Raw genomic sequence first — 25,976 nt, forward strand, 5'->3', positions numbered from 1 at the left:
ACATTTACTCATAGAGAAAAGAACATTACAAATTTTTTATTCTCAGTTGGAAACAGATGAAGCAGGAGAAACTGTGGGGATAAAACAGAAATAAATAAAGTTGAACGTAATTAATCAGGTCCTACCCAATTGAAAGCTCAGATCATAAGATGTTTCCCTGTTTGTTTCATCTTCTGGGATAGACTGATGTCTTTCCATAAACTCCATCGCTCACAGCACTGTAAGAAAGGCCCATGGTTGGAGGCCTCTTTTCAAAAGGATGTTGGTTGGTCCTCCTCTGTTGCACCTGCAGGCAAGGCCTGTGAGCTCTTGTGGATTCTGGTTCCCTCCTCCCAACACGTCTGTCAGCCCGATTTCATTAATTTTCTAACCTCTTACTGGACAATGGTTCCAATCATGAAGATAAATGAACTTGTAGATGTTTGGTGATCCCAGACTCACCTACTTATTCCTGTTATCCATTTCCACAGGACTGCAACTGATATGGTTTATCTCTGTATGACAATTTTGACAAATCCCAGATACTAGAATGTAGAAGGTTTTGGAAAAACTCTTATTGGACAAAGAATGATCACATGCCCACTAGTGTGGAGAGTGTTGGAACAGATTATACCTTCAATGTCAAAAGCCCCTTTATGTATTCTGTTTTATATTGTTGCAGAAAATAGTAGAAATTTAGAAGCACAAAGCAACTGTGCTGATGGAACCTTTCAGTCAAATTTGTCTCATATTTTATAGAATGGATTGGACCACCTTCTTTCTGCCCCATTCTTATTCTCCATTCCTTAATAACATTCAAATGATATATTACTACACTGTTATAAATATTAAGCAATATTTATGTCATCTCCTCTCTCCTCCAGTCTATTTTTTTAAATCCAGATTTATTCCTGGATTCATTCAGTGCATTCAGTGCATCCATATCTTCACCTCCCAAACAGTTCTAACCAACATATGAATTCCTTAAGGATCCTGTGAAATTGCTCTCATTAAAGTCACAAATGATCCATTTGTTACCTATCTTTTGTTTCTTATGTCACTTGAGATCTGTACCATCATTGACTTGCTTAGATACCTTTCTCTTTGAATTTTTTCCTTCTTTGAACTTTTCTTCATCACACCATTTTTATTCTCCTCCTAATTTTAGGCTTTCCCATTTCAGATTCTTTCTCAGGCTTCTCTTTCCCTCCTTTCTACCCAATTTTTATCCAATTTTTATTTACTTTCTCTTTTTCTCTATCAACATATTCTCCTTAATAACTGCAACCATAAATAGATCTTCAAGTACTCCAAAGTCCATTCCAGCTCAGAGCTTGCCTGACTCCCGAACCATTGGACATTTCCTGCGTTTATCTCCATACCACCTAAATATTAACTCAGTCTGCACTTATTATTTTGTATTCTTTGTCCCGAGTCATGGATTCACTAATCTCACATGATACCCAAGTTATATATCCAAAGGAAGTGAAATCAGTATGCCCCAATCATCTGCACTTCCATGTTTATTGCAGCACTATTCGCAATAGAAAGGAGTGGTAATAACTCAAGTGTCCATCAGCTGGAGGAGAATATGTGGTACATAAACCATGGAATGCTAATAAACCATAAAAGTGGATAGGATGCTCTCATTAACGACAATGTAGATGGAATTCTGGAGGTCATTATGTTAAATGAAATTATCTAGGCAGTTGAGAGTAAAATCATGGTTACCAGGGGCTGGGCAGAGTATTGAGGAGATAAAGGTTGGTCAACAGCTCCTCAGTTACAATTAGGAAAAGTAATTTCTGTTGCACAGTAGGGTAGCTATGTATAATAATACTTATATAGTTGACTGTTTTCACCACAATGAAATGATAGGTATTTGAGGAGATAGCTATGCTTACCCTGATTTGAACATTACACAGTGTTTACATGCATCAAAACATTTCATGGTACCCTTTTAATGTGTTCAATTATAATGTTCCAATTAAAAAATAAGATACCCTTTATCTTGGGGGGGTCTTATTAAAAAATAGCTTTAGGTGGAGTCACTGAGATAAGGAAGAAGATGAAGTTGAGGATAAGTAGATTTTTCTGGGTCTAAGTTTATAAAGGTGGTGTAGTTTAAACCACAAGGTCCTAACTACAGAAGTAAGGGTTGCTGAAGTAGAAAAGATGCCTGATCCAGAAAATAAAGGAAATGAAATAATATTGAGCCTTGGGTCCTTTGGTGGATATTGAGGAGGTTCAGGGTGAGGGCAGAATCAGGATGAGGAAGACAACAGGTAGGCGCAAAATCCTCTGTGCAGAGGAGTGTCCTGAGGGGACTTGACAGGGGTGAGGTGGAGAGGGTGCAGCTCCTCTGCTTCACCTGGAAGGCTGAACCTTCACAGCCCAGGAGGCTGGTCTTGAAGCTTTTACCTCTGTGGAGTTTGTTATGGAGTGTGGAGGGTCTGGTTACTCACATCATAATTATGCCATAATTGGCACAGCATTCTCCTTTGTGGAAGCAAATAAATAAATAAACAAAATTGCAGCAGCCCCTTGTGTTTATTCTTATGGTGTGCTGATGACCTTTTGCCTGGAAGGTAAATAATTTGGTCTCTGTTTTTAATATCTTGGGGAAAATTATATAGAGATAAATTATCAGTGCTTTAAGTGGAAATAACCTTTTAGGTAGCAGAGGTTCTAACATACTTCTAGGATGACTTTTCTCCCTTGCATTCTAGGGAATGGATGGCCCTCGGGGTGAAACAGGCCCTCCAGGACCTCAGGGTCCCCCTGGCCCCCAGGGACCAAGTGGTCTGTCCATTCAAGGAATGCCCGTGAGTCTTGTGCACATATTCAAATGGGTTTCATTGTCATCACTCTTCCATGAAGTTATGCAGAAAGAAATTTTGCCCTCTGTCCCTTTGAAAATAATAATTGATTCAGAGTTCCTTCATTAGCTATGGCTACAGTCAATTTTTTGCTCAATGATGGCGGTCTTTGAACAAACAGGTGCACATACCAAGAGTACATACATCTACAAGCATTTTGTCCACAAAGGAAAATCAGGATTTAATATATGTACATTGCTTGTTTGATTAAATTATTAGTGGATGTGATAACAACCAGAAAGTAACAAATGTTGCACAAATGTAAGCATTTGTTATTGATTTATAGTAACTGTGGATGAAGATTCATGAAAGCTGTTTAATTATGATCTTTATCTCAATTGGCATCAAAGTGCAATCCATTGAGAGTTTTATATTTTAGATGGTATATGTTATACAGCTGCTTTTCTTTAAAAGGATATTTTATACCATTGGGAAAAAAATGTAATTCCATTAACTGATCTTCATTAATGTTACTATAGGAATCTAGATTTGAAGACTAATACTAATCTTAAATTAACATTTGAGACACAGTTTTTAGCAATCTTTGTGTCCCCCAGCTGAAAAGTTTTCCCCTTCGGTGTTGTTTTGCACTTTAGAAAATATTAATATGCCAATTTGTATAATCATACTATTATTAATAGTAAATATTTGTTGTAGGTTACCATCTGCCAGGTTCTGTTTTTGCTTTTCCATTCTATGTTTTTCTAGCCAAATACAGATCTCTATAGATATGAGATCTTAAAGTATAAATTACAAATCACATTGAAATATTCAACTTTTCCCCTCATGTATTTACAGTCTCAGCTTAGCCATATGGGACTGTATATTTTGTGTTGAAGCTGTTCTCATGTATTAATGTTCAGTTGGATGGAAATGTTTACATAGATGCCCTACATTATATGAGAAGTAAAATATACTGTTTGGATGTTACTGTGAAAACAATTTAATTTTGAAAATGTTATAACAGTGGGGGATGCCGTGGAGAAAAGACTAAGAATTTGCTTATGTGAACTTAACTCTGCATTCTTTTGGCTATTCAGGGGATGCCAGGTGATAAAGGAGAGAAAGGAGACACTGGCCTTCCAGGTCCACAGGTATTTTATGTTTGTAGTCTGTTGCCCTCAGCTCCAGAACTTTGGCAAGGAGGAAAGGTCGTGGCTTCTGAAGTCAGCTGTGACCTTGACAGTGGTTCCCATATCAAAGATGTTGGTTTGTGTTCATTTACATTAAGCCCTTTCTGAGCCACTGGATGCCCTCAATGTGAGCTCTTGTGGGGGATGTTCCTTTTGGGGGAATAACTTCTGGGTCAGAATTCTAAGTTATCAAGGGTTCCTCTTTTTTCTTATAGATTTGTTTGGAGCATTTGATCCATTTCAAGGAAGCTGGGTGCTAGGATAAGTCATGCTTTAAATCTGACTCTTCTGCCCAATTTTTCTACCTAGGGTATGCCAGGAAGTGTGGGTTCACCTGGACGTGATGGCTCACCAGGCCAGAGGGTAAGAATTTACCTAAGGTTGGTTCTTAGCAAAGGGGACTTCTCCCACGTTGCTCTACTGCTGACAAGTTCTTATGTAAGGAAGGTTTTGTTTTTGGTTTTCTCCTGTCAATCTGTATTCTACCTACTGTGCATCCATTTCCCTTCACTGATGGCCTTCTATGTCCATTTCTTCCATCAAACTTTTGCAAATTAGCAGCATCCCTTTCTGAATGCTCCCAAACTTGAACATAGTTTGCACTGAACTGCAAGCACTGATTTAAGAGATTTTTTTATAATTCTGTCAAATCTTTAAGACACAAACCTAAAGGAAATCAATAATCTTTAAAGAAATTTAAGGAATATGGTTTATAAAGAAATCTCCATTTATTTAGTATATTTCAGTTGTCTCTTCTTTTGACCTGTTCAAGTGGATAGCAGTAAAATAAGATATACAAATGGTCAGGAAAGAAGTAAGTTAACATCTGGTATTTGCATAGTCAACAAGTTTGCACCAAGCCAGGCGTGAGGTTCTTGTTCTCAAAAAAATACATAGCATATTGGCAGGAAATGCAACTAAATAAGAAATTATATTATATGCTATGATGGGTTAGGACTCTATGAGAATACAAAGAATCCAATCCATGGTTATCTATAACTAGGCTAGACTTAGTGGATCAGGGAAAGCTTCCCACAGGAGCTACCATCTAGGCTGAGACTTGATGGAAAGACAGAAGGTGGCCAGGTAGTAAGGAAAGGAAAACTTGCAAGCAGAGAAAACAGCACAGACTAGGATGGAGGTTGAGAAGAAGGTGGGGCATTCCACCATTGCATATAGTTGAGTGTGGCTGGAGATGAGCTTGCATATGTTTAGATATAAGGAGTTTGTCAAGAGACAAAGCTAGAGAGGTAAACACAAATTCATTTAAAGCATCTATTTTGCCAAGGATTTATGTAAAACAAGTCATTAAATTTTCATCAAGGGAGGGAAGGACCATCTTCTTAATCTGCCACATGTTTGCACATGTTTCAACAGCTACACAGTTTCTAACAAGACTGAATTATAAAGAATGGCAACCACTTAGAGCCAGCAAATAACACATTTGGTGTTCACTGGGGTTTCAGTACAATATTCATGAGGCTAGCAAACAGTTGCAAGGAATACTCAATTAATTCTCTGCTCAAAGCCCGCCTTTAGGTCAGGGCAACTGTGCTGCTCAAGAATATGGAAATTGATTTTTTCCTATGGAAATGTAGGTATAGGCTCTTAAGTCCCTTCCATTTTTTTTAAATATGAAACTTTCATTTGCCTAAAATCTCATAGTAGTCTCTGTTCATCCAATGGAATTAACATGTAAAACATGTCTAGGTGAATGTCTAAAGAAGTCATTCTGTGAAAGTCAGATTTATGTAGGGCTTTTGCATATGTGGAGGGAGTGTCTAGAAGTATTTATACACCTTGGCACGGAGCTTCAGTTAAGATCCTGTGTGGTTACACACCTAGATTCCTTCGTGGTTCCTGAAGGTCTGAAAACGGAAAGTCCAAAGATTTGGTTGAGTGAGTTTATTTGATTTATCTATGCGTAGAGCACAGTGTTGGCAAAGAACTCCCAAATTAAACATGTTAGATTGGTGTTTGAATCATTTGGTTTTAGAATTCTTTCTTTTAAAATCAATATACCAGCACAGACCCTCATAGTGTGATTCTGGCCAATTTTCTCATGGTTTATATTGTGGCCTATGGAAAACAAAGCTGCCAGGCCACCAGTGAATGGCTCATATGAAAGTTGGGTTTAGATGAACATGAAGTATGCATGGGAAAGAGCAGCCAAGAGTCATCATAGAGGATGCTTAAAGTACTCTAAACTGTCTGCAACCAAGGTTTGTTATTTATTGTCACATACATTAATTTTATTATTTTGCCATGTTTTTTTCTATTTAGCAATGTGCTCTATTGGAAATAATAAGCACTAACAAGCAAAAGCACATGTTTAATGGAAATTTAAAGACTGTGTTTCTGTTACTGGAGAAGGGTGATGAAAAACATCTAATTTGTACATTTCTTTTTTTTACATTTACCGTCTACCACAAAGCCATACTTATATTCTTGGGTACATGAATAAGCAGATTACACAAAGCTACTAAAGCATCAGCCACTATTTCAAAAGTTTGTTTCTGAAAGTAACAATAGATTATTTGCAGAAGCAGAAAGTATGTTCACATAACATTTTGGGAACACAAGTGACTTTTCATTTAGGCGAAATAATTGTTTTTCTTGTTTAATTTTTCTGATTTCAAATAAAACTTTCATTTTAAAGGTAGGAAGATAGAATATAGCTATTGATATGTTTTCCCAATCTAATAGAAAGGGAATTTTGCAAACAGATGATTTCTCCTAGTTGAGAAACAATGTCATGTAATTCTTTGGGAAAAATTGAGTTAGGAAAATTCTAATAATGGTTTAATTTCTAAAAAAATTAAAATAAAAGGGTTATATAAAATTCAGTTTATTTTGTCAAAAATATCTGGAATTATCTTTGATAATATTTCAAATTTAGAAGTTAAAAATTGAACATAAAACAATTTGATTTATTATGCTAATACAAACATTTATTTTGGTGGAGCTCAATGTTAGGTAAAAGCAAAGCTCCTACATAATTAAATTAATGAAAGAGAAATGTTATTGGATTTGATTCTGGTGCACACACAATATAATTTTGTCTAAATAAACTATGATGCTTTATAATTGTGTCCAAGTAAATAGTGGCATTCTTTAAATTGATGTAGAAGCTGAAGTTATCAAAATTTTTGTGTTGTTATATCTAGAATAAGTAAATCATAAAATCTTATTATCTAACTGATGATAAAAATAACTTCTTCAGAGAAAGAGATGTCAGCCAGATGGTGGACCAGATTCATTCTCCCCAACACAGAAAACTGAATGTTCAACAATATACGTACCCAAGTAACCTTGTAAAACCTCTAGAAATCACTAAGTAGCAGCAACCAAGTGAACATCTAACCAAGAAAAAGTTTCCATTTAAAACAGTTGGGGGGCTGGGGATGTGGCTCAAGCGGTAGCGTGCCCGTCTGGCATGCAGCGCGGCCCGGGTTCAATCCTCAGCACCACATGCAAACAAAGATGTTGTGTCCGCCGATAACTAAAAAAATAAATATTAAAATTCTCTCTCTCTCTCTCTCCCCCCTCACTCTCTCTTTTAAAAAAATAAATAAAAATAAAAAAAATAAAACAGTTGGGTATTTTATAGCATTTTTTCACATTCTTGCCTCTCGTCTTGCCAGGCACAGTGTGGTACCTTCACATGGAAATCACCCAGTACCTGGTTCCTCCTGTGTAACAGAAGGAAAAAGTCGTGTTTGCTTTCTGTATTCTGGTTTCTCCAGGGACCAAGTGAGGGAAGGCTTTCTGCATCACCTGGTTCAGAATGCTGGTGAGGCCGGCGGCATGGATTGCATATAAAGTTTGAAGCTGCTGACACCAGAGGTGGCCTCTGCTGCATATAAGCAGCATATAGTCAACATAAGGGGGTGTAGGGGCAAAAGATTATGAGAAATATGGCACAAGAATGTGGGAGTGAGACACTTAGGGAGGTCAGGACCCTTAGAGAAATGCTGTTAAAGCACATGTACAAGCTTATGAAAGACATCCCCAGAAAAAGCTGACAGGATGCAAACCTTTATACTATGCTGACCCATGAAGGCTTTCTCATGCCTGGTGTGGGTCTATGAAGCCAAGAGGGACGATTTGTTTCTCAAACCCTGAATTCTGAAGGAAAGATCAGAAGATAGGCAAAGACTGAGGGGAAACATGACCCACTTAAAGGAACAAAGTAATTTTTCAGGAATTGACCATTAAAACACGTAGGTTTCTGAATTACTTTATTAAGGACTTCAAAGTCATTTCTTAACTACTCTCAATGAGCAGAAGGATACTATATACAGGTAGCTAAACAAAATGAGGAAAACAATATATGAAGAAAACAAGAATATCAATAAAGAGAAATTTGTAAAAATGAATCAAACAGAAAATCTGAACCGAAAAGTACAGAAACTTCAGCCTCAGCAATGGTGAGGTGCTAAGCAACTCAATGAGACCCTGTCTCCAAATAAAATACAGAATAGGGCTGGGGATGTGGCTCAGTGGTCAAGTGCCCCTGATTTCAACCCTGGGTACTAATAATGTGTGTGTGTGTGTGTGTATGTGTGTGTGTGTGTGTGTGTGTGTGTGTGAAAGAGAGAGAGAGAGAATTTATTTGGAAAACTTAGAATATTAAAAATTCAAAATTCAGAAAATTAGAATAAGCAAAAGAATCAATGAACTAGAAGAATCAACGAGCTAGAAGGCAGGCCACTTGAAATTATTGAGTCTGAGAAACAGAAGAGAAAAAAAATAATTAATATACACAATGGAATATTACTCAGCCATTAAGAAGAATGAGGAGGAATCCAACATGGCCGCCGGCGAGGAAGCAGCGATTCCAATGTCTCCACATTAACGGGATCAGAAAGACCCATTGGAGCAGCGGCAGTCTACCTACTGAGGAACTTCTAGCAAAATTCCGTTAAGAGGGGACCTGCCGGGAATTGGTAGGTTTATTAGAAGTGTTAGTTTGTCCCAGACAAGTGGATCTTGGCCGGCCATGCAGGCGCGGAGGTCCAGTCCCGCAGCCACGGAGGTCCAGTCCCGCAGCCACCAGCCACTTCTGCAAGCAGCCGGCGGCCTGCCCGAACCCGCAGACAGCACCCACCATACCGCCGTCCCGGGGAGGCCCCGCTCTCGCTCTGCGAATGGCCACCACGCCCGCCAGGCTCGTAGCCACAAGGCCGCAGCTGCCCAGCTCTACAGGCGGCCCCCCGGCGGGTGCAGAAGTACAATCCCGCGGCCACCAGCCACTTCAGAAAGTGGCCGGCAGCCCCCAGCGGCCCAGCACAGCGAGAAGTGTCCCCGCCTGGCCCAGCAGACAGCCCGTGCCCTCCCGGCTCTACTAACAGCCCCGCCCACCCGGCGAACGGCTCCCCCCCCAGACAGCGTGAAGGGAATCTAACCAACCCTTTATGAAATAGCGAACTGGGAACTAAAACCAGAGATTGTGTCAGACCAGAGACAAGCTAGTTCCACCCCTCCCTTTGGACACTCCGGCAAGGAGCCAGGGGCCCGCCATAGCAGAGAGGGGAAGTCACCAAAGTTCGGCCAAAGAGATTCCTTCCCAGTGGAATCTACTTTAGCAGGTGTGTGACTCCCACCCACACCAGATATAAACAACCGGGAAAATTCAAAATCTCTCCGTGTGCGTGACCGTAAGGGCCAAAGGACTCTCGACCCCCAACTCCCCCTACTGCCAGTGACGAGGGCGTGACTGTAGGGGCAGAGGGAAGCAGAGAAGACTCCCCACCCCCAAATCCCCCAACCGCGAACTGAGAGGGTGTGACGGTAGGGGCGGAGGGAAACAGAGGACACTCCAGACCCCCAACTCCTACCGCCAGCAGTGTGGTTGTGACTGTAGGGGCTGAGGGAAGTAGAGGGGATCCTCGACCCCCAACTCCTATTACCACCAGCAGTGACACCAATGGTCTTAGCTGCCAGATTCCGAAGGTGTGCCCACCAAAGGGGTCCGGAAAAATTAAACAATGACTCCCAGACCACAGCTCCACAGCACTGGGGCTTAGATGAATGACAGTGAGAGTGCTCAGTAGTCAGGGAAATAGAGCACTCGGTGGGGCTGAAAGTGTAACCAAATCCTTGGGGAACTGCCTCCGGTGAGCAGGACCTGGCTGGCTGGCAGGAGGTAGGGGAGGAGGGGCCGTAGAAGTGAAACGGCTCTGGACCAACAGGATTGAGAGACTCCCAGGAACCGCCTTACAGGGATTGCTGTTGACACATTGAGGGCAAAACTCAGCCCAGAGGGCACAGCTTTGCCTACGGGAAGAGAAGAAAATGGATCTCTAAGACCTAATTTTATTTCCTATTTCATTTTAATTTTTTCTCTCCCTTTTCCCTCTCTCTCCCCTTCCAAGGTTTACTGCTCTTTCCATTCTCCTCTATGCTATCTATCTCCCTCTCCTTCTTTCTTTTCAAGAGCACCTACCTTCCCCTTCCCCCCAACTTTCATCCCAAGCATTACGTCCTCCATTTCGCGTAACTGTCTAAATACAAATAGGTGTGCGCCCTCCCCCTGTGCCTGCAAGGTAGCTAGACCTGCAACCCACCAGCAGGTCAGGCCCAGCAACCTGGGAGTGGCAGAGCTGCCCCACGCGCCTGCAAGGTAGGCGCACCTGCTACCAACCAGCAGAACAGGCCCAGCAGCCTGCCGATGTGGTAGGCACAGTGACCCAATTGGAGGAGGAGCAGAGCCCCTGCCCGGGAGACTTTGCAACTATACAAGAGTAATACAAATATATAGGGGGAAAATTCAATAACACACCAGTCTCAGTAAGCAGAAAGAAACGCGAACAGTATGAAGAGACAAGGAAAGAAAGGGCCACAAGCAATGCAGGTCAACTCAACGTTAGAAGAGGTAATATCTGCAGCAGATGGAATGTCAGATAAAGAATTCAGGAGATACATGCTTCAGATGATCTGGAGTCTCAAGGAAGACATTAGACAGCAAAATCAGACAATGAAAGATCTCTTCAACAATGAAATACATAAATAAATCCAGGAAACAAAAGATCAACTATACAGGGAGATAGAGGTTATAAAAAACTAACAAACAGAAATCCTAGAAAGGCAGGAAGCAATAAACCAACTTAAAAACTCAATTGAGAATACTACCAGCAGAGTAGAACACTTAGAAGATAGAACATCAGACAATGAAGACAAAGTATTTCAACTTGAAAAAAACATAGACAGCTCAGCAAGACTGTTAAGAAACCAGAAGCAGAACATCCAAGAAATATGGGATAACATTAAAAGACCAAACTTAAGAGTCATTGGGATACAGGAAGGCACAGAGCTCCAAACCAAAGGAATGAGCAATCTATTCAATGAAATAATTCGAGAAAACATTCCAGACTTGAAGAACGAGACAGAATCCCAAATCCGAGAAGCCTACAGGATGCCGAATGTGCATAATCATAAGAGATCCACACCTAGACACATTATAATGAAGATGTCCAACATACAGAATAAGGAGAGAATTTTAAAAGCTACAAGAGAAAGGAAGCAGATTACATTTAGGGGTAAACCAATCAGGATAACAGCTGATCTCTCAACACAGACTTTGAAAGCTAGAAGATCCTGGAATAACATATTTCAAACACTGAAAGAAAATGGGTTCCAACCAAGAATTTTGTACCCAGCAAAATTAAGCTTCAAGATGGAAGATGAAATTAAAACCTTCCACAATAAACAAAAGTTAAAAGAATTTGCAGCTAGAAAACCATCTCTCTAAAAAATCCTCAGCAAAACATTACAGGAAGAGGAAATGGAAAATAACAATGAAAACCGACAGTGGGAGGTAGGACAGTAAAGGGGGGAAAATAATCAAAGAGGAAAACAAACCATATTCAGTAACATAAATAAACAAATATGGCTGGAAGGATAACCCATATCTCAATAATAACCCTAAATGTTAATGGCTTAAACTCACCAATTAAGAGACACAGGCTAGTAGAATGGATCACAAAACATGACCCAACAATATGCTGCCTACAGGAGACACATTTGATAGGAAAAGACATACATAGACTGAAGGTGAAAGGTTGGGAAAAATCATATCACTCATATGGACTTCGGAAACAAGAAGGAGTGTCCATACTCATATCAAATAAAATAGATTTCAAGCCAAAGTTAATCAAAAGGGATAAAGAGGGACACTACATACTGCTCAAGGGAACCATAGACCAACAAGACATAACAATCATAAATATATATGCCCCAAACAATGGTGCAGCTATGTTCATCAAACGAACTCTTCTCAAGTTCAAGAGTCTAATAGACCACCATACAATAATCATGGGAGACTTCAACACACCTCTCTCACCACTGGACAGATCTTCCAAACAAAAGTTGAATAAGGAAACTATAGAACTCAATAACACAATTAACAACCTAGACTTAATTGATATATATAGAATATACCACCCAACATCAAGCAGTTACACTTTTTTCTCAGCAGCACATGGATCCTTCTCAAAAATAGACCATATATTATGTCACAGGGCAACTCTTAGACAATATAAAGGAGTAGAGATAATACCATGCATCTTATCTGACCATAATGGAATGAAACTGAAAATCAACGATAAAAGAAGGAAGGAAAAATCATGCATCACTTGGAGAATGAACGATAGGTTACTGAATGATCAATGGGTTATAGAAGACATTAAGGAGGAAATTAAAAAATTCTTAGAGATAAATGAAAACACAGACACAACATATCGGAATCTATGGGACACATTGAAAGCAGTTCTAAGAGGAAATTTCATTGCATGGAGTTCATTCCTTAAAAAAAGAAAAAACCAACAAATAAATGATCTCAAACTTCATCTCAAAATCCTAGAAAAAGAAGAGCAAAATAACAGCAAAAGAAGTAGAAGGCAAGAAATAATTAAAATCAGAGCTGAAATTAATGAAATCGAAACAAAAGAAACAATTGAAAAAATTGATAAAACTAAAAGTTGGTTCTTTGAAAAAATAAATAAGATCGACAGACCCTTAGCCATGCTAACGAAGAGAAGAAGAGAGAGAACTCAAATTACTAGCATACAGGATGAAAAAGGCAATATCACAACAGACACTTCAGAAATACAGAAGATAGTCAGAAATTATTTTGAATCCTTATACTCAAATAAAATAGAAGATAGTGAAGGCATCAATAAATTTCTTAAGTCATATGATCTGCCCAGATTGAGACAGGAGGATATAGACAACCTAAACAGACCAATATCAATTGAGGAAATAGAAGAAACCATCAAAAGATTACCAACTAGAAAAGCCCAGGACCGGATGGGTATACAGCAGAGTTTTACAAAACCTTTAGAGGAACTAATACCAATACTTTTCAAGCTATTTCAGGAAATAGAAAAAGAGGGAGAACTTCCAAATTCATTCTACGAGGCCAACATCACCCTGATTCCTAAACCAGACAAAGACACTTCAAAGAAAGAAAACTACAGACCTATATGTCTAATGAACCTAGACGCAAAAATCCTCAATAAAATTCTGGCGAATCAGATACAAAATCATATCAAAAAAATTGTACACCATGATCAAGTAGGATTCATCCCTGGGATGCAAGGCTGGTTCAATATACGGAAATCAATAAATGTTATCGACCACATCAATAGACTTAAAAATAAGAACCATATGATCATCTCGATAGATGCGGAAAAAGCATTCGACAAAGTACAGCATCCCTTTTTGTTCAAAACTCTCGAAAAAATAGGGATAACAGGAACATACCTCAACATTGTAAAAGCAATCTACGCTAAGCCCCAGGCTAGCATCATTCTGAATGGAGAAAAATTGAAGGCATTCCCTCTAAATTCTGGAACAAGACAGGGATGCCCTCTCTCACCACTTCTGTTCAACATAGTTCTCGAAACACTGGCCAGAGCAATTAGACAGACGAGAGAAATTAAAGCCATAAAAATAGGAAAAGAAGAACTTAAATTATCACTATTTGCAGATGACATGATTCTATACCTAGCAGACCCAAAAGGGTCTACAAAGAAACTATTAGAGCTAATAAATGAATTCAGCAAAGTGGCAGGATATAAAATCAACACGCATAAATCAAAGGCATTTCTGTATATCAGCGACAAAACTTCTGAAACGGAAATGAGGACAACCACTCCATTCACAATATCCTCAAAAACAATAAAATACTTGGGAATCAACCTAACAAAAGAGGTAAAAGACTTATACAATGAAAACTACAGAACCCTAAAGAGAGAAATTGAAGAAGATCTTAGAAGATGGAAAAATATACCCTGTTCATGGATAGGCAGAACTAACATCATCAAAATGGCGATATTACCAAAAGTTCTGTATAGGTTTAATGCAATGACAATCAAAATCCCAATGGCATTTCTTGTAAAAATAGATAAAGCAATCATGAAATTCATATGGAAAAATAAAAGACCCAGAATAGCAAAAACAATGCTAAGTAGGAAGTGTGAATCAGGTGGTATAGCGATACCAGACTTCAAACTATACTACAGAGCAATAGTAACAAAAACAGCATGGTATTGGTACCAAAACAGGCGGGTGGACCAATGGTACAGAATAGAGGACACAGAAACCAACCCACAAAACTACAACTTTCTTATATTTGATAAAGGGGCTAAAAACATGCAATGGAGGAAGGATAGCATCTTCAAGAAATGGTGCTGGGAAAACTGGAAATCCATATGCAACAAAATGAAACTGAATCCCTTTCTCTCGCCATGCACAAAAGTCAACTCAAAATGGATCAAGGAGCTTGATATCAAACCAGAGACAAGGCATCTGATAGAAGAAAAAGTTGGCTACGACCTACATACTGTGGGGCCGGGCTCCAAATTCCTCAATAGGACACCCATAGCACAAGAATTAATATCTAGAATCAACAAATGGGACTTGCTCAAACCAAAATTTTTTTCTCAGCAAAAGAAACAATAAGAGAGGTAAATAGGGAGCCTACATCATGGGAACAAATCTTTACTCCTCACACTTCAGATAGAGCCCTAATATCCAGAGTATATAAAGAACTCAAAAAATTAGACAGTAAGATGACAAATAACCCAATCAACAAATGGGCCAAGGACCTAAACAGACACTTCTCAGAGGAGGACATACAATCAATCAACAAGTACATGAAAAAATGCTCACCATCGCTAGCAGTCAGAGAAATGCAAATCAAAACCACCCTAAGATATCATCTTACTCCAGTAAGAGTGGCAGCCATTATGAAGTCAAACAACAACCAGTGCTGGTGAGGATGTGGGGAAAACGGTACACTTGTACATTGTTGGTGGGACTGCAAATTGGTGCAACCAATTTGGAAAGCAGTATGGAGATTTCTTGGAAAGCTGGGAGTGGAACCACCATTTGATCCAGCTATTCCCCTTCTGGGTCTATTCCCTAAAGACCTAAAAACAGCATGCTACAGGGACACTGCTACATGGATGTTCATAGCAGTACAATTCACAATAGCAAGACTGTGGAAGCAACCTAGATGCCCTTCAATAGACGAATGGATAAAAAAAATGTGGCATTTATACACAATGGAGTATTACTCTGCATTAAAAAATGACAAAATTATAGAATTTGGAGGGAAATGGATGGCATTAGAGCAGATTATGCTAAGTGAAGCTAGCCAATCCCTAAAAATCAAATGCCAAATGTCTTCTTTGATATAAGGAGAGTAACTAAGAACAGAGTAGGAAAGAAGAGCATGAGAAGAGGACTAACATTAAACAGGGATGAGAGGTGGGAGGGACAGGGAGAGAGAAGGGAAATTGCTTGGAAATGGAAGGAGACCCTTAGGGTTATACAAAATTACATACAAGAGGAAGTAAGGGGAAAGGGAAAAATAATACAAGGGGGAGAAATGAATTACAGTAGAGGGGGTAGAGAGAGAAGAGGGGAGGGGAGGGGAGGGGAGGGGGGATAGTAGAGGATAGGAAAGGCAGCAGAATACAACAGACATGAGTATGTCAATATGTAAATCAGTGGAAGTGTAACTGATATGACTCTGCAATCTGTATACGGGGTAAAAATGGGAGTTCATAACCCACTTGAATCAAAGTGTGTAATATATATCAAGAACTATGTAATGTTTTGAACAACCAATAAAAAAAAATAATAATAATAATAAAATGACTTTATGACATTTGCCAGTAATTGGATCAATCTGGAGTCTATCATTATAAGTGAAATAAGCCAGGTCCAAAAAGCCAAAGGTCAAATGTTTTCACTAATATCTGGAAGCTAATCTGTAGGGAGGGGTGAATAGAAATTCAATAGATTAGATAAAGGAGAATGAAATGAAGGGAGAGGGTAAGAAAAGGAAAGAGTGGAAAAAATCTGACATAATTTTCCCAAATACATCTATACATACACCAGAATGGGGGTCCTAATTAGAATATGATATATTCCAAGCTTATTTAATCATATCAAAAAGAATTCTCCTGGCATGTATAACTAAGAAGAACCAATAAAAAATAAATAATAAAGAAAAGTGAACTTAGTCTGTAGGATTTATAGGAAAAGCAAACCAACACATGCAAAAATCCTAGAAAGAAAGTAAATGAGTAAAGGATAGAGAGCTTATCTGAAGGACAATGACAGAAGTATCTCTAAATTTGAGCATAAATGATATAAAATAAAAGAATCTATAAAATTAAAATAGAATTAGCCCAAAGAGACTCACAATGAATCACATAATCAAATTGTTGGAAGTCAAAGATAAAGAGAATTTTTGATGCAGCAGTAGAATCTTACAAGGGAACCACAGTAAGATTATTATCAGTTTTTTTCTTTCTCTTTCTTTTCTTTTTTTTAAAGCAGAAATTTTTCAAGCTAGAGGGTAACAGGAAATATGTAAAGTGCTGCAAATAACTGTCAATTAAGATTAATCTTATCAGGCAAAACTGTCCTTTAAAAATGAAGAAAAAAAAGAGATTTTTTTTTAGATAAACAAAAGTTGTGGTGATCACTGTCACTAAACATAGCATATAAGAGATGCTGAAGGGAGTCCTTTGAATTGAAAAGATAGTGGATAATAAAGCCACACAAAAGTAGACAGTTCTTAAGCAAAGATAACATATATCTTAAGCAAAGATATATTAACAAATATGAAACTTATATTTTATTATTTTTTCTTACAACAGCACTTCTAATTATGCTATGGGATTTAAAATACAAATTATAAAAATAAATAAAATGCAAAGTATGCATATATATATATATATATATATATAAATGTATGTTAAAGGGCTCATACCATTTATATGGTATGGGGAGTGGAGTGGTTCAGGAGTGGAATTTTTGTATATTATTAAATTTATGGCGTTTAAGTTTAAAAATATTTTTATAACATTAGACATTTTGATAATCTACATAATAATCAAAAAATCAACAGCATGTGCATAAAAGAAAATGAGAAAAGAACCAGAATGTGTTACTTCTTACAAAAAAATAATTAAACATAAAAGATGCCAGTCAGGGAGGATACAGGGACAAAAAAATTTGTAAGACATGTATAAAACATTAAGAAAGTGGCAGTAGTAAGTACTTTTCTATCAGCAATAACATTAAATGTAGAGAGGTTAAATTCTCCATTCAAAAGACATAGACTGGCAGAATGAATAAAAACAAGAGCTAAAAAAAACTGAATGAACAAAACACAACAAAACCTTTCAAAATAGTATCCAACTATGTTCTATCTACAAAAGACTCAATTTAGATGTATAGACATATAGAGAGGTAAAATGAAAGACTGAGAAAACTATTTCATGTAAAATATAAGTATAAAGTAAAGTGAGCAGCACTGGCTATACTAATAGCAGATAAAATGGACTTTGTCAAAAACTGTTAAAAGAGACAAAGTAGGATATTACATAATAATAAAAGAGTCAATTCATCAAGAATATATTATAGCTGTAAACATATATGAACCAAACATCATAGTTCCTCCATATATAAATCTAATATTGACATAATAAAAGAGAGACACAAACATCTCTACAGTAATAATAGGTGTCTCCATCTTCTTACTAATGAAAACAAGATTGAAAATCAATAAGGAAAGAAAGAACTTAAATAACTATAGACCAATTAGATCTAACAATACACATAAAACATTACACCCAACAATAGCAGAATAAATATTTTTCTGAAGTATGCCCGGAACACCCTCCAGAATAGAACATATATTAGGACACAAAGCACATATCAAAAAATTTAAAAACTACTGAAATGATACAAAGTATCTTCTCTAATTACAAACAAAGATAAAAATAAAGATTAATAGTTGAAGGAAAATTGAAAAATCACAAATATATAGAAGTTAAATAACACTATTAAGCAACTTATGGGTCAAAGAAGAAATGACAGGGAAATTAGAAAATGTCTTAAGACAAAAAAAAAGGAAACAATATATCAAAACTCACGGGATGCTGTAAAATCAATACTAAGAATGAAATTTACAGCTGTGAACATGTATATTAAAAAAGAAAAATATCTAAAATCAACAACCTAACTTTACCTTCTAAGAAACTAGAGAAACAATAACAATCTAAACCCAAGGCTAGCAAAAAGAAGGAGGTGATAAACATTATAGGCAAACTAAATAAAGAATAGGAAAGCAACAAAGAAAAGATTTTGTTGTTTTAAAGAAAAGATCTGTACACTGAATTACTGAAAACATCCACAAACCTTACAAACATTTTTAGCTAGGCTAAGAAAAAAAGACACAAGATCCAAATAACTAAAATAAAAATGAAAGAGGGTCATTGTATCCGCATTACAGAGATAAAAGAGATTGTGAGAGCATCTGTACTTGACTGTATGCTAATAATTGGAAAAGCTGGATAAATAGACAGAAGCCAGCAAGAAGAAACCATATTCAAGCCATAGTAAGTTTTATCACTTTAATAATTAAATTTTATCACATTTTACTTCTGGTGGTTATATATGCATAACATCTGGAAAGGAGATAAGGTTTTTAGTTATAGGTCTTTTCCATAGTGAGTTTTTTCCCCCAACTGTGAAATTGCAGTTGAGAAGTCACAATTGGGCAAGAAACAACCAAAATGTTCCCAAGTGTATCACCTAGGTACCAATCACCTTCTTCTCTGGCCAGATTTTCTCAACAGCAATGCAACCTGTCCTTGCTATTCAGAGTCACCAACTTTAGCCAAAATGGTGATTCCTGTCCTTCCCTGATAGTCTCTCAAAACAAGGGTGCTAGACAAGGCAGTTACAGCTATTGGGTTCCCGTGTCTCTTGTTGAATTGTCATGAGCTGAGCCATCCGTGGGCTGCATGTGTGTCACTGTGCATGGAAGCCACGTGGATAGAGATCTGGTGTCTGGGAATTTCTCTGGTCAATTGCCCAGGGACAATGTGAATTTCTTTCCCACTCTGCTGTGGCCTACACAGTGCCTGAGATGGGTGGGACCTGCCAAGATGTCAGTCAACCTGCTGACTGCCATGACATCATGAAGCAAGATTCTGCCTTTGAAACCTTATCACTGCCTTTGATATGCCCCCTTAAATAAACTACCAGAGCCATTTTCCCTTTCTCTAGTTCTGGAACCCATGTGGACTAGATCTATCAGGGGTTTCCCATTGTGTAAATATACTTCTGAGTATTTGTGCTTTGTTACTTACTAATTATCTGAGATGGTAAGTTTTAGAGAAGCTTGGATTATCCTGGGCAGCAAAAAGGACCCTTTATCACCCTGATAGTGAATGAGAGCCACTGAGAGTAACAGAGGCAGATATCAGTTTAATCATTACATTTTCTCATCCACCCACAGAGAGAGCAGTGAGACTGTCATTGCCAGCTGCAGATGCATTTCCAAAACCTCTCATACCACCTGCTTTTCTCAGCATTGTTTGCGATAGGATAGTACTGTTGGTTGCATGTGCTGAGGTGGAGTTTGGCATGGAGGGTATTTATTAGAAATCTACTCTGCTGAAAGAGAGGGGAGGAAAGCAAGATTGGGTAAAAGGAGAAGATGTTGAATCACATCAAAGACCTGGAACAGTCTCTTCCCATCCAGTTAGTGAGCTTTGGAACATAGATGGCCCCTGATAGTTGTCCAAAATTGGTAAGAAATGGTTGGACCTGTATATCGCAGTCCAGATCAGCCATTAGATGGGGACAACTCGAGAGGTGTGCCCCAGATCTCAGCAGCTACAGTGAACCTATAGGGCTTTACAGCTGGACCACCAGAAGGGGATCTAGGTATTCCTTCTGTGTGTCCCTCACAGGAATGGAGAGTCCAAATTTATTATCCCTTTCTTCATTGTATCAGGTTTTTATATTTTACATTTTGCTTTTTGATATTGTTCTCACTTGTTCTTTTAGATCAATAATAAAACTTTGATCATAGTCTACTGATTGCTTCATGGAGAAATCATGCTCTGTTTTTTAAGCTGCAAAATGTATTTTGGGTGATACTTTATTCTTCAGTGCTCTTAGGCTTTCATCTGAAGCCTTGCTTTTGTCTTTCACTGGATCAATATTGTAATCATTTTTCATGGTTTCTTTACTCCATGAGACAGTTCATCATTTTGCTTTTTTAGCTGACAGAGCCTTCCAAACTGGTTATTGCCAAATCCCAACGGAGGGGAGGAAAGAGTTCTCTTCTGCAGGGAGTGGTGAAGAAAAAGGTGTGTTGTCACCTGCTGCAAAATAACACATATGCTCCTTAGGGGCTCCCTGGACACTCTCACCTGGACTCTGTCCACTCACTCATATTTCAGTTTCTGTCTATTTTTAAAAACCATTTGATAACCTTTCTCTGAGTAAAAAATTACAAAATATTGCTACACTTTTCCCCATCTGTGCCCACTTTGACTTTCTGGGTCTTTGAATGGAGAATCTAAGGATTCTTGTGGAATCCATTTCAGCTAAGACTCAGTTTTCTTTTCAGCAATTTTACTTCTTGAGAAAATCAGTTCCTATCCTGATTATTTCTAGGACTGCCTTCAAATAACTGCCTACACAAGAACCAAGCAAAACAAACAAACAAAAAAACCCAGTTCATTAGAGAAATGGAATCCATTATTGTTAAAAGAAGAAAGGTCCTGGAATCTATCCTGAGTTTGAATCTTAGTAGTATGTTTATCAGGTTTAAATGTTGGACAAGTGATTTCATTAAAATATGACTTAATTTATTCTCTGTAAATATGTTTAAAAATATCTTGAAAGTTAATTCTGTTGCTTAGAAATGATTTGTGTGCATTTTTTATTTAGCAGGGCTTGAACTTGAGCTCAGAACTGTCTGACAAAGGCTGTCTGGACATTCCGTGTGACAGTGCACCTGAACCTGTGTGATTTTGAAGCCAGGTCACAATAGATCACATTGTTTGGTTTACTCTCTACCTTGGCCTTGGTTTCCTAACAATGGAATTGAGGTGAAATTGTTTTTTCTTTTTTTAATGCTCATAGATTTTTAGAGATAAAATGTCTGGTCAGCAGGAAAGAAAGACAGAAAGGACAGGGTAACTAGAAAAGGAGAATGCAAACCATGGTGTACATTACAAATTAACTATGACCTTCCACCAAACATGGTGATCATATATATAAAATGAATATATGAATATATATAGGATGAATCACATGGATTTTGAGAGGCCATATAGAATCACTGTGTAGTGGGTTCCAGAACGTTTTTGATATAGATGTTTAACAAATAACATGAAACATTTAATATCTTATTATAAAATAGCATAGTGCTAGATGACTTTTTCCAGCCATAAGCTAATGTACATGTTCTGAGAACATTTAATTTAGGTTTATTTATGATGTGTTGTCTAGGAGGTTAGGCATATTAAGTTTTCAAATTAAAGTATTTTTGGTTTTGATGGGTTATAGTCTATCATACAATCCATCAATTTGTTGCGATCCTTGCCCTAGAAGGTAACTCGTAATGTACATTAATGTTTTAGTTTTCCATTTTATGTTTAGAGATATTCCCTTATTGACACCCAGTCAGTTTTATTGCTTCAGCAAAGGGCATTGGCCTGACCCCAGACATTGGTCTGTGCTTCTTATCAAAAAGTGAGTAAATGAATCTGCTGATGAGGAACAATCTCAATAAGAGGCCAGGGACTGGGAAAGGCATGGGATAGGCATTGTGGTTTTTGGAATAAAAGTCTGAAAACCTGGTTTCTAGTCCTGTCCATATATGCAAGAATTCTCAGATCTTGGTCATGGAACTCTGTGTCTTTGGTGTGGCAGATCTCCAACTGCAGGAAGTCTACTTGATTGGTGGTTCAATTGCTATGCTTTGAAATCCATCACTATGTTCACATTGAGGCCACCTTTCTGGACTGCCCTCAGTCAATAATGGAATAAGGAAGGATTACACAGGCAGGCATGTTCGTGGGAGTGGTACCCCTTTATTGGTGCAGATCTGCCTATGGACTCTGTTAAAACTTTCTTAGAGCTGGGTGCAGTGGTGCATGCCTGTAATCCCAGCAGCTCAGGAAGCTGAGGCATGAAGATCACAAAGTTCAAAGCCAGCCTCAGCAAAAGCAAGGTCCTAAGTAACTCAGTGAGAGCCTGTCTCTAAATAGAATACTTGGGATGTGGCTCAGTTGTCAAGTGTCCCTGAGTACAATCCCTGGTAGAAGAAGAAGAAGGAGAAGGAGGAGGAGAAGGAGGAGGAGGAGGAGGAGGAGGAGGAGAAGGAGGAGGAGGAGGAGGAGGAGGAGGAGGAGGAGGAGGAGAAGGAGGAGGAGGAGGAGAAGGAGGAGGAGGAGAAGGAGGAGGAGGAGGAGGAGGAGGAGGAGGAGGAAGGAGGAGGAGGAGGAGAAGGAGGAGAAGGAGGAGGAGGAGGAGGAGGAGGAGAAGAAGGAGAAGGAGAAGAAGGAGAAGGAGAAGAAGGAGAAGAAGAAGAAGGAGAAGAAGAAGAAGAAAGAAGAAGAAGGAAGAAGAAGAAAGAAGAAAGAAGAAGAAAGAAGAAGAAGAAGGAAGAAGAAGAAGGAGGAAGAAGAAGAAGAAGGAAGAAGAAGAAGGAAGAAGAAGAAGGAGGAAGAAGAAGAAGGAGGAAGAAGAAGAAGGAGGAAGAAGAAGAAGGAGGAAGAAGAAGGAGGAAGAAGAAGGAGGAAGAAGAAGAAGAAGGAAGAAGAAGAAGGAAGAAGAAGAAGAAGGAAGAAGAAGGAGGAAGAAGAAGAAGAAGGAAGAAGAAGAAGGAAGAAAAGAAGGAAGAAGAAGAAGAAGGAAGAAGAAGGAGAAGAAGGAAGAAGAAGGGAGAAGAAGGGAGAAGAAGAAGGAAGAAGGGAGAAGGAGAAGGAAGGAGAAGGAGAAGGAGAAGGAGACATTCTGAGAGTTGCACAGTCTAAGAACTTTCTTGCTCAGTCTCATGTCCTTCTGTCTGTCCTCCACAGGGATGAGAACTGCATCCTAGTATGGCTCTCCCTTTACTTCTCCATTTTTATTTCTCATAAGTTTTTACCTCTCTTACATGTGTAATCCCATTTTACATCTGCTTCTTAGTGGATCTGAATTAACATACCTAGGTTGACCACCTTCATCTGTAAAATATGAGTGTTAATTGTCTAAATTCTTAAGATTGACACACTAGATATCAGGACTGCTTATGTTTCATAAAAGTAGTCATTTTGAAATTTTTTTTTGTTTTGAACTAGGAAGAAAAAATAAATAAATTTATGGTAAAATTTCACATTAATTCATTAGTTTTGTTTGTGAGTAGATTGATGGATAAGATTCAATTACACTGTTGAGAGGTAGGAAAAATTGTCTTAAATGCTGGTTCCTGAGCCATTCTATGAAGTAAGCATCATTTTCTCTATACAAATGATCATATGTAATGTAAATCACTTAGAACACTGGCATAAAACAAAGAATAAATGTTAATTATTATTTTGTGTCACCTAAGCTAACACTTAGATGGCAGAAGTAAGCTGACAAGCCATGTTCAATATATAAACAAATTGACAGGTGTATATTTCAAATTTATAGTCACACAAATTTCAATTTCATATAATTGTTATATGTCACAGAATATTATTCTTGTTTCAAACTTCCTCACCACTTAAAAATGTTATGCAGGTCAACAAGAGATATTATGACTATATTATAACTGGATTAGTATTCAGGAATGTGTGGAAATAAAGAGAAGATGATAAAATGGGGGGGGGGAAGGGAGGACATAATGAGGATAGGGAGAGAGAGAGAGAAAGAGAGAGAGGGAAAGAGGGAGAAGGGGAGGGAGGGGGGAGACTTTGATCTCTGTCTTTCCACTTGTGGAATAGTGGCCCTGGGGCCAATTAGACCTACTGTCAAGATAAACCTAGACTATGCTTGGGACATGCACACGCACAGAGACACACACACTCACTCACTCACAAAGTGTTCCCTTAGTTTGTCACTAATTAGAGTTAGTTAATAACTATAGATCATAGACCAAATCCAGCCTGCCACCTGTTTTTGTATTACCTGCAAGCTAACGATGTTTTTACATTTTTAATTCTTGCGTAATGTTTTGTGACTTGAAAATGCAATGGAATTCAAATTCCATGATCCAGCAGAGCTTCGTTGGAACTCAGCCACACCAATTTGTCGACATATTGGTTTTGGCTGTTTTCCTGCTATAAGGCAGTTAGGCTGTTGTACAGAGACTGCATGACCCACAAAGCCTATAATATCTACAATCTGTCTCTTACAGAGGAGTCAGCAGCTGCTGGTGTACATCCATACTCTTCGCTATCACATTGTGGTTGGTACTTCTCACAGTCTTTGAACACCTGGGAACCATCTCTAGTGCTCAAGGAGAAGGTCTGGTGGGAAGTGCTGATGTTCCTATCTGAGTGATGGCACTGACTAATTTGCTTCAATGGGTTTAGGAAGAGTCTCCTGCCTGCCACACAGGCCAAACCAAGAGCACCCAAGTAGGATCTAGAGCATGTGCTGCTTTGTGCCTGGGACATCTTGGTGCTTATTAGACAGCTTCATTAAGCATACTTTCCCCTATCATACTCTTCTGGCTTCTTTGTAATTTTAGTTTTGCTATTCTCTAAATATTTTGGTGCATCTATTATTTTATCTTATGATGTCTACTACTTTGCTATGCTGTACCTAGACATTAACATTTAATTGAACGGCAGGATGGGTCAAATCAGAATTAAAAAAGAAAAAAGTTTTCTCCAACAAGAAGTTTTTCCAATGAGCTGCAGGGTCTTTATTCAACTATTTAAATAGGTTTTCTAAAACCTATTAACCTGAATTAGGTTTTCTAATTGCCATTTTTTCTTTTTCTTTAAAGCTGTGTTGATTTTACTGATTTCAGCATCCAATTGTTTTCTTTTTCTTTTCCTTTCATTGATCTCCTGGCTCATTCTTTGGGTAAGCCCTATTTTATTCTTCATTTAAAGAAAGAGAACATTAAAGAACAAGAATTTTTAACTGAATTCTGTATATGTGGGATGTGTGTGTGTGTGTGTGTGTGTGTGTGTGTGTGTGTGTGTGTGTACTGGGGATTGAAACCAGGTCCTTGCACATGCTAGGCAAACACTCACTGTACCACTGAGCTACATCTCAGATGTTTTTTTTTTTTTTTTTTTTTAACAGAGGGTCTCATTAAATTTCCCAGGCTAGCCTTGAACTTTCAATCCTCCTGCCTTAGCTGCCCAAGTAGCTGGTCTTAATGATATATGCAACTATGCCCACCCTGATACCCATTAAATGAAAGAAAGAAAACTTTAACGTGAGCATTCACCCTCATGATTATTTAGACTTAAGTGCAAGTGTTTGCACACTTGCTTACAGTAGCTCACATCTCATCTTCAGGAGTCTGGATAGAGCTCCCTTAGTACTGGCAGCAAGCATCACACAGCTCCCTTTCAAAATGGAGAGTTAGTGAATCTTACTGTTAGCTTTGGTCAGCTTCCTATCACTGGAAAAATACCTGAGACAACTCAACTCGAAGGAGGAAATGTTA

At 38.3% G+C, this 25,976-nt stretch overlaps 1 protein-coding gene across 1 annotated transcript in view; it reads left to right on the forward strand.

Moving 5' to 3' along the window:
- Positions 1-24,779, forward strand: part of LOC308659086 (collagen alpha-1(XIV) chain-like) — a gene marked incomplete at both ends in the record, with an annotated part of 98,756 nt that extends 73,977 nt beyond the window's left edge. The window contains 5 exons of the mRNA XM_081312077.1: positions 2,709-2,804; positions 3,899-3,952; positions 4,301-4,354; positions 20,593-20,679; positions 24,705-24,779. Coding sequence (XP_081168203.1) covers positions 2,709-2,804; positions 3,899-3,952; positions 4,301-4,354; positions 20,593-20,679; positions 24,705-24,779 — 366 coding nt within the window. The remainder of the gene's footprint in view (positions 1-2,708; positions 2,805-3,898; positions 3,953-4,300; positions 4,355-20,592; positions 20,680-24,704) is intronic.
- Positions 24,780-25,976: the final 1,197 nt, after the last annotated feature.

The sequence above is a fragment of the Spermophilus citellus genome (genome assembly GCF_964194105.1).
Source record: "Spermophilus citellus genome assembly, chromosome: 10".
Taxonomy (NCBI): domain Eukaryota; kingdom Metazoa; phylum Chordata; class Mammalia; order Rodentia; family Sciuridae; genus Spermophilus; species Spermophilus citellus.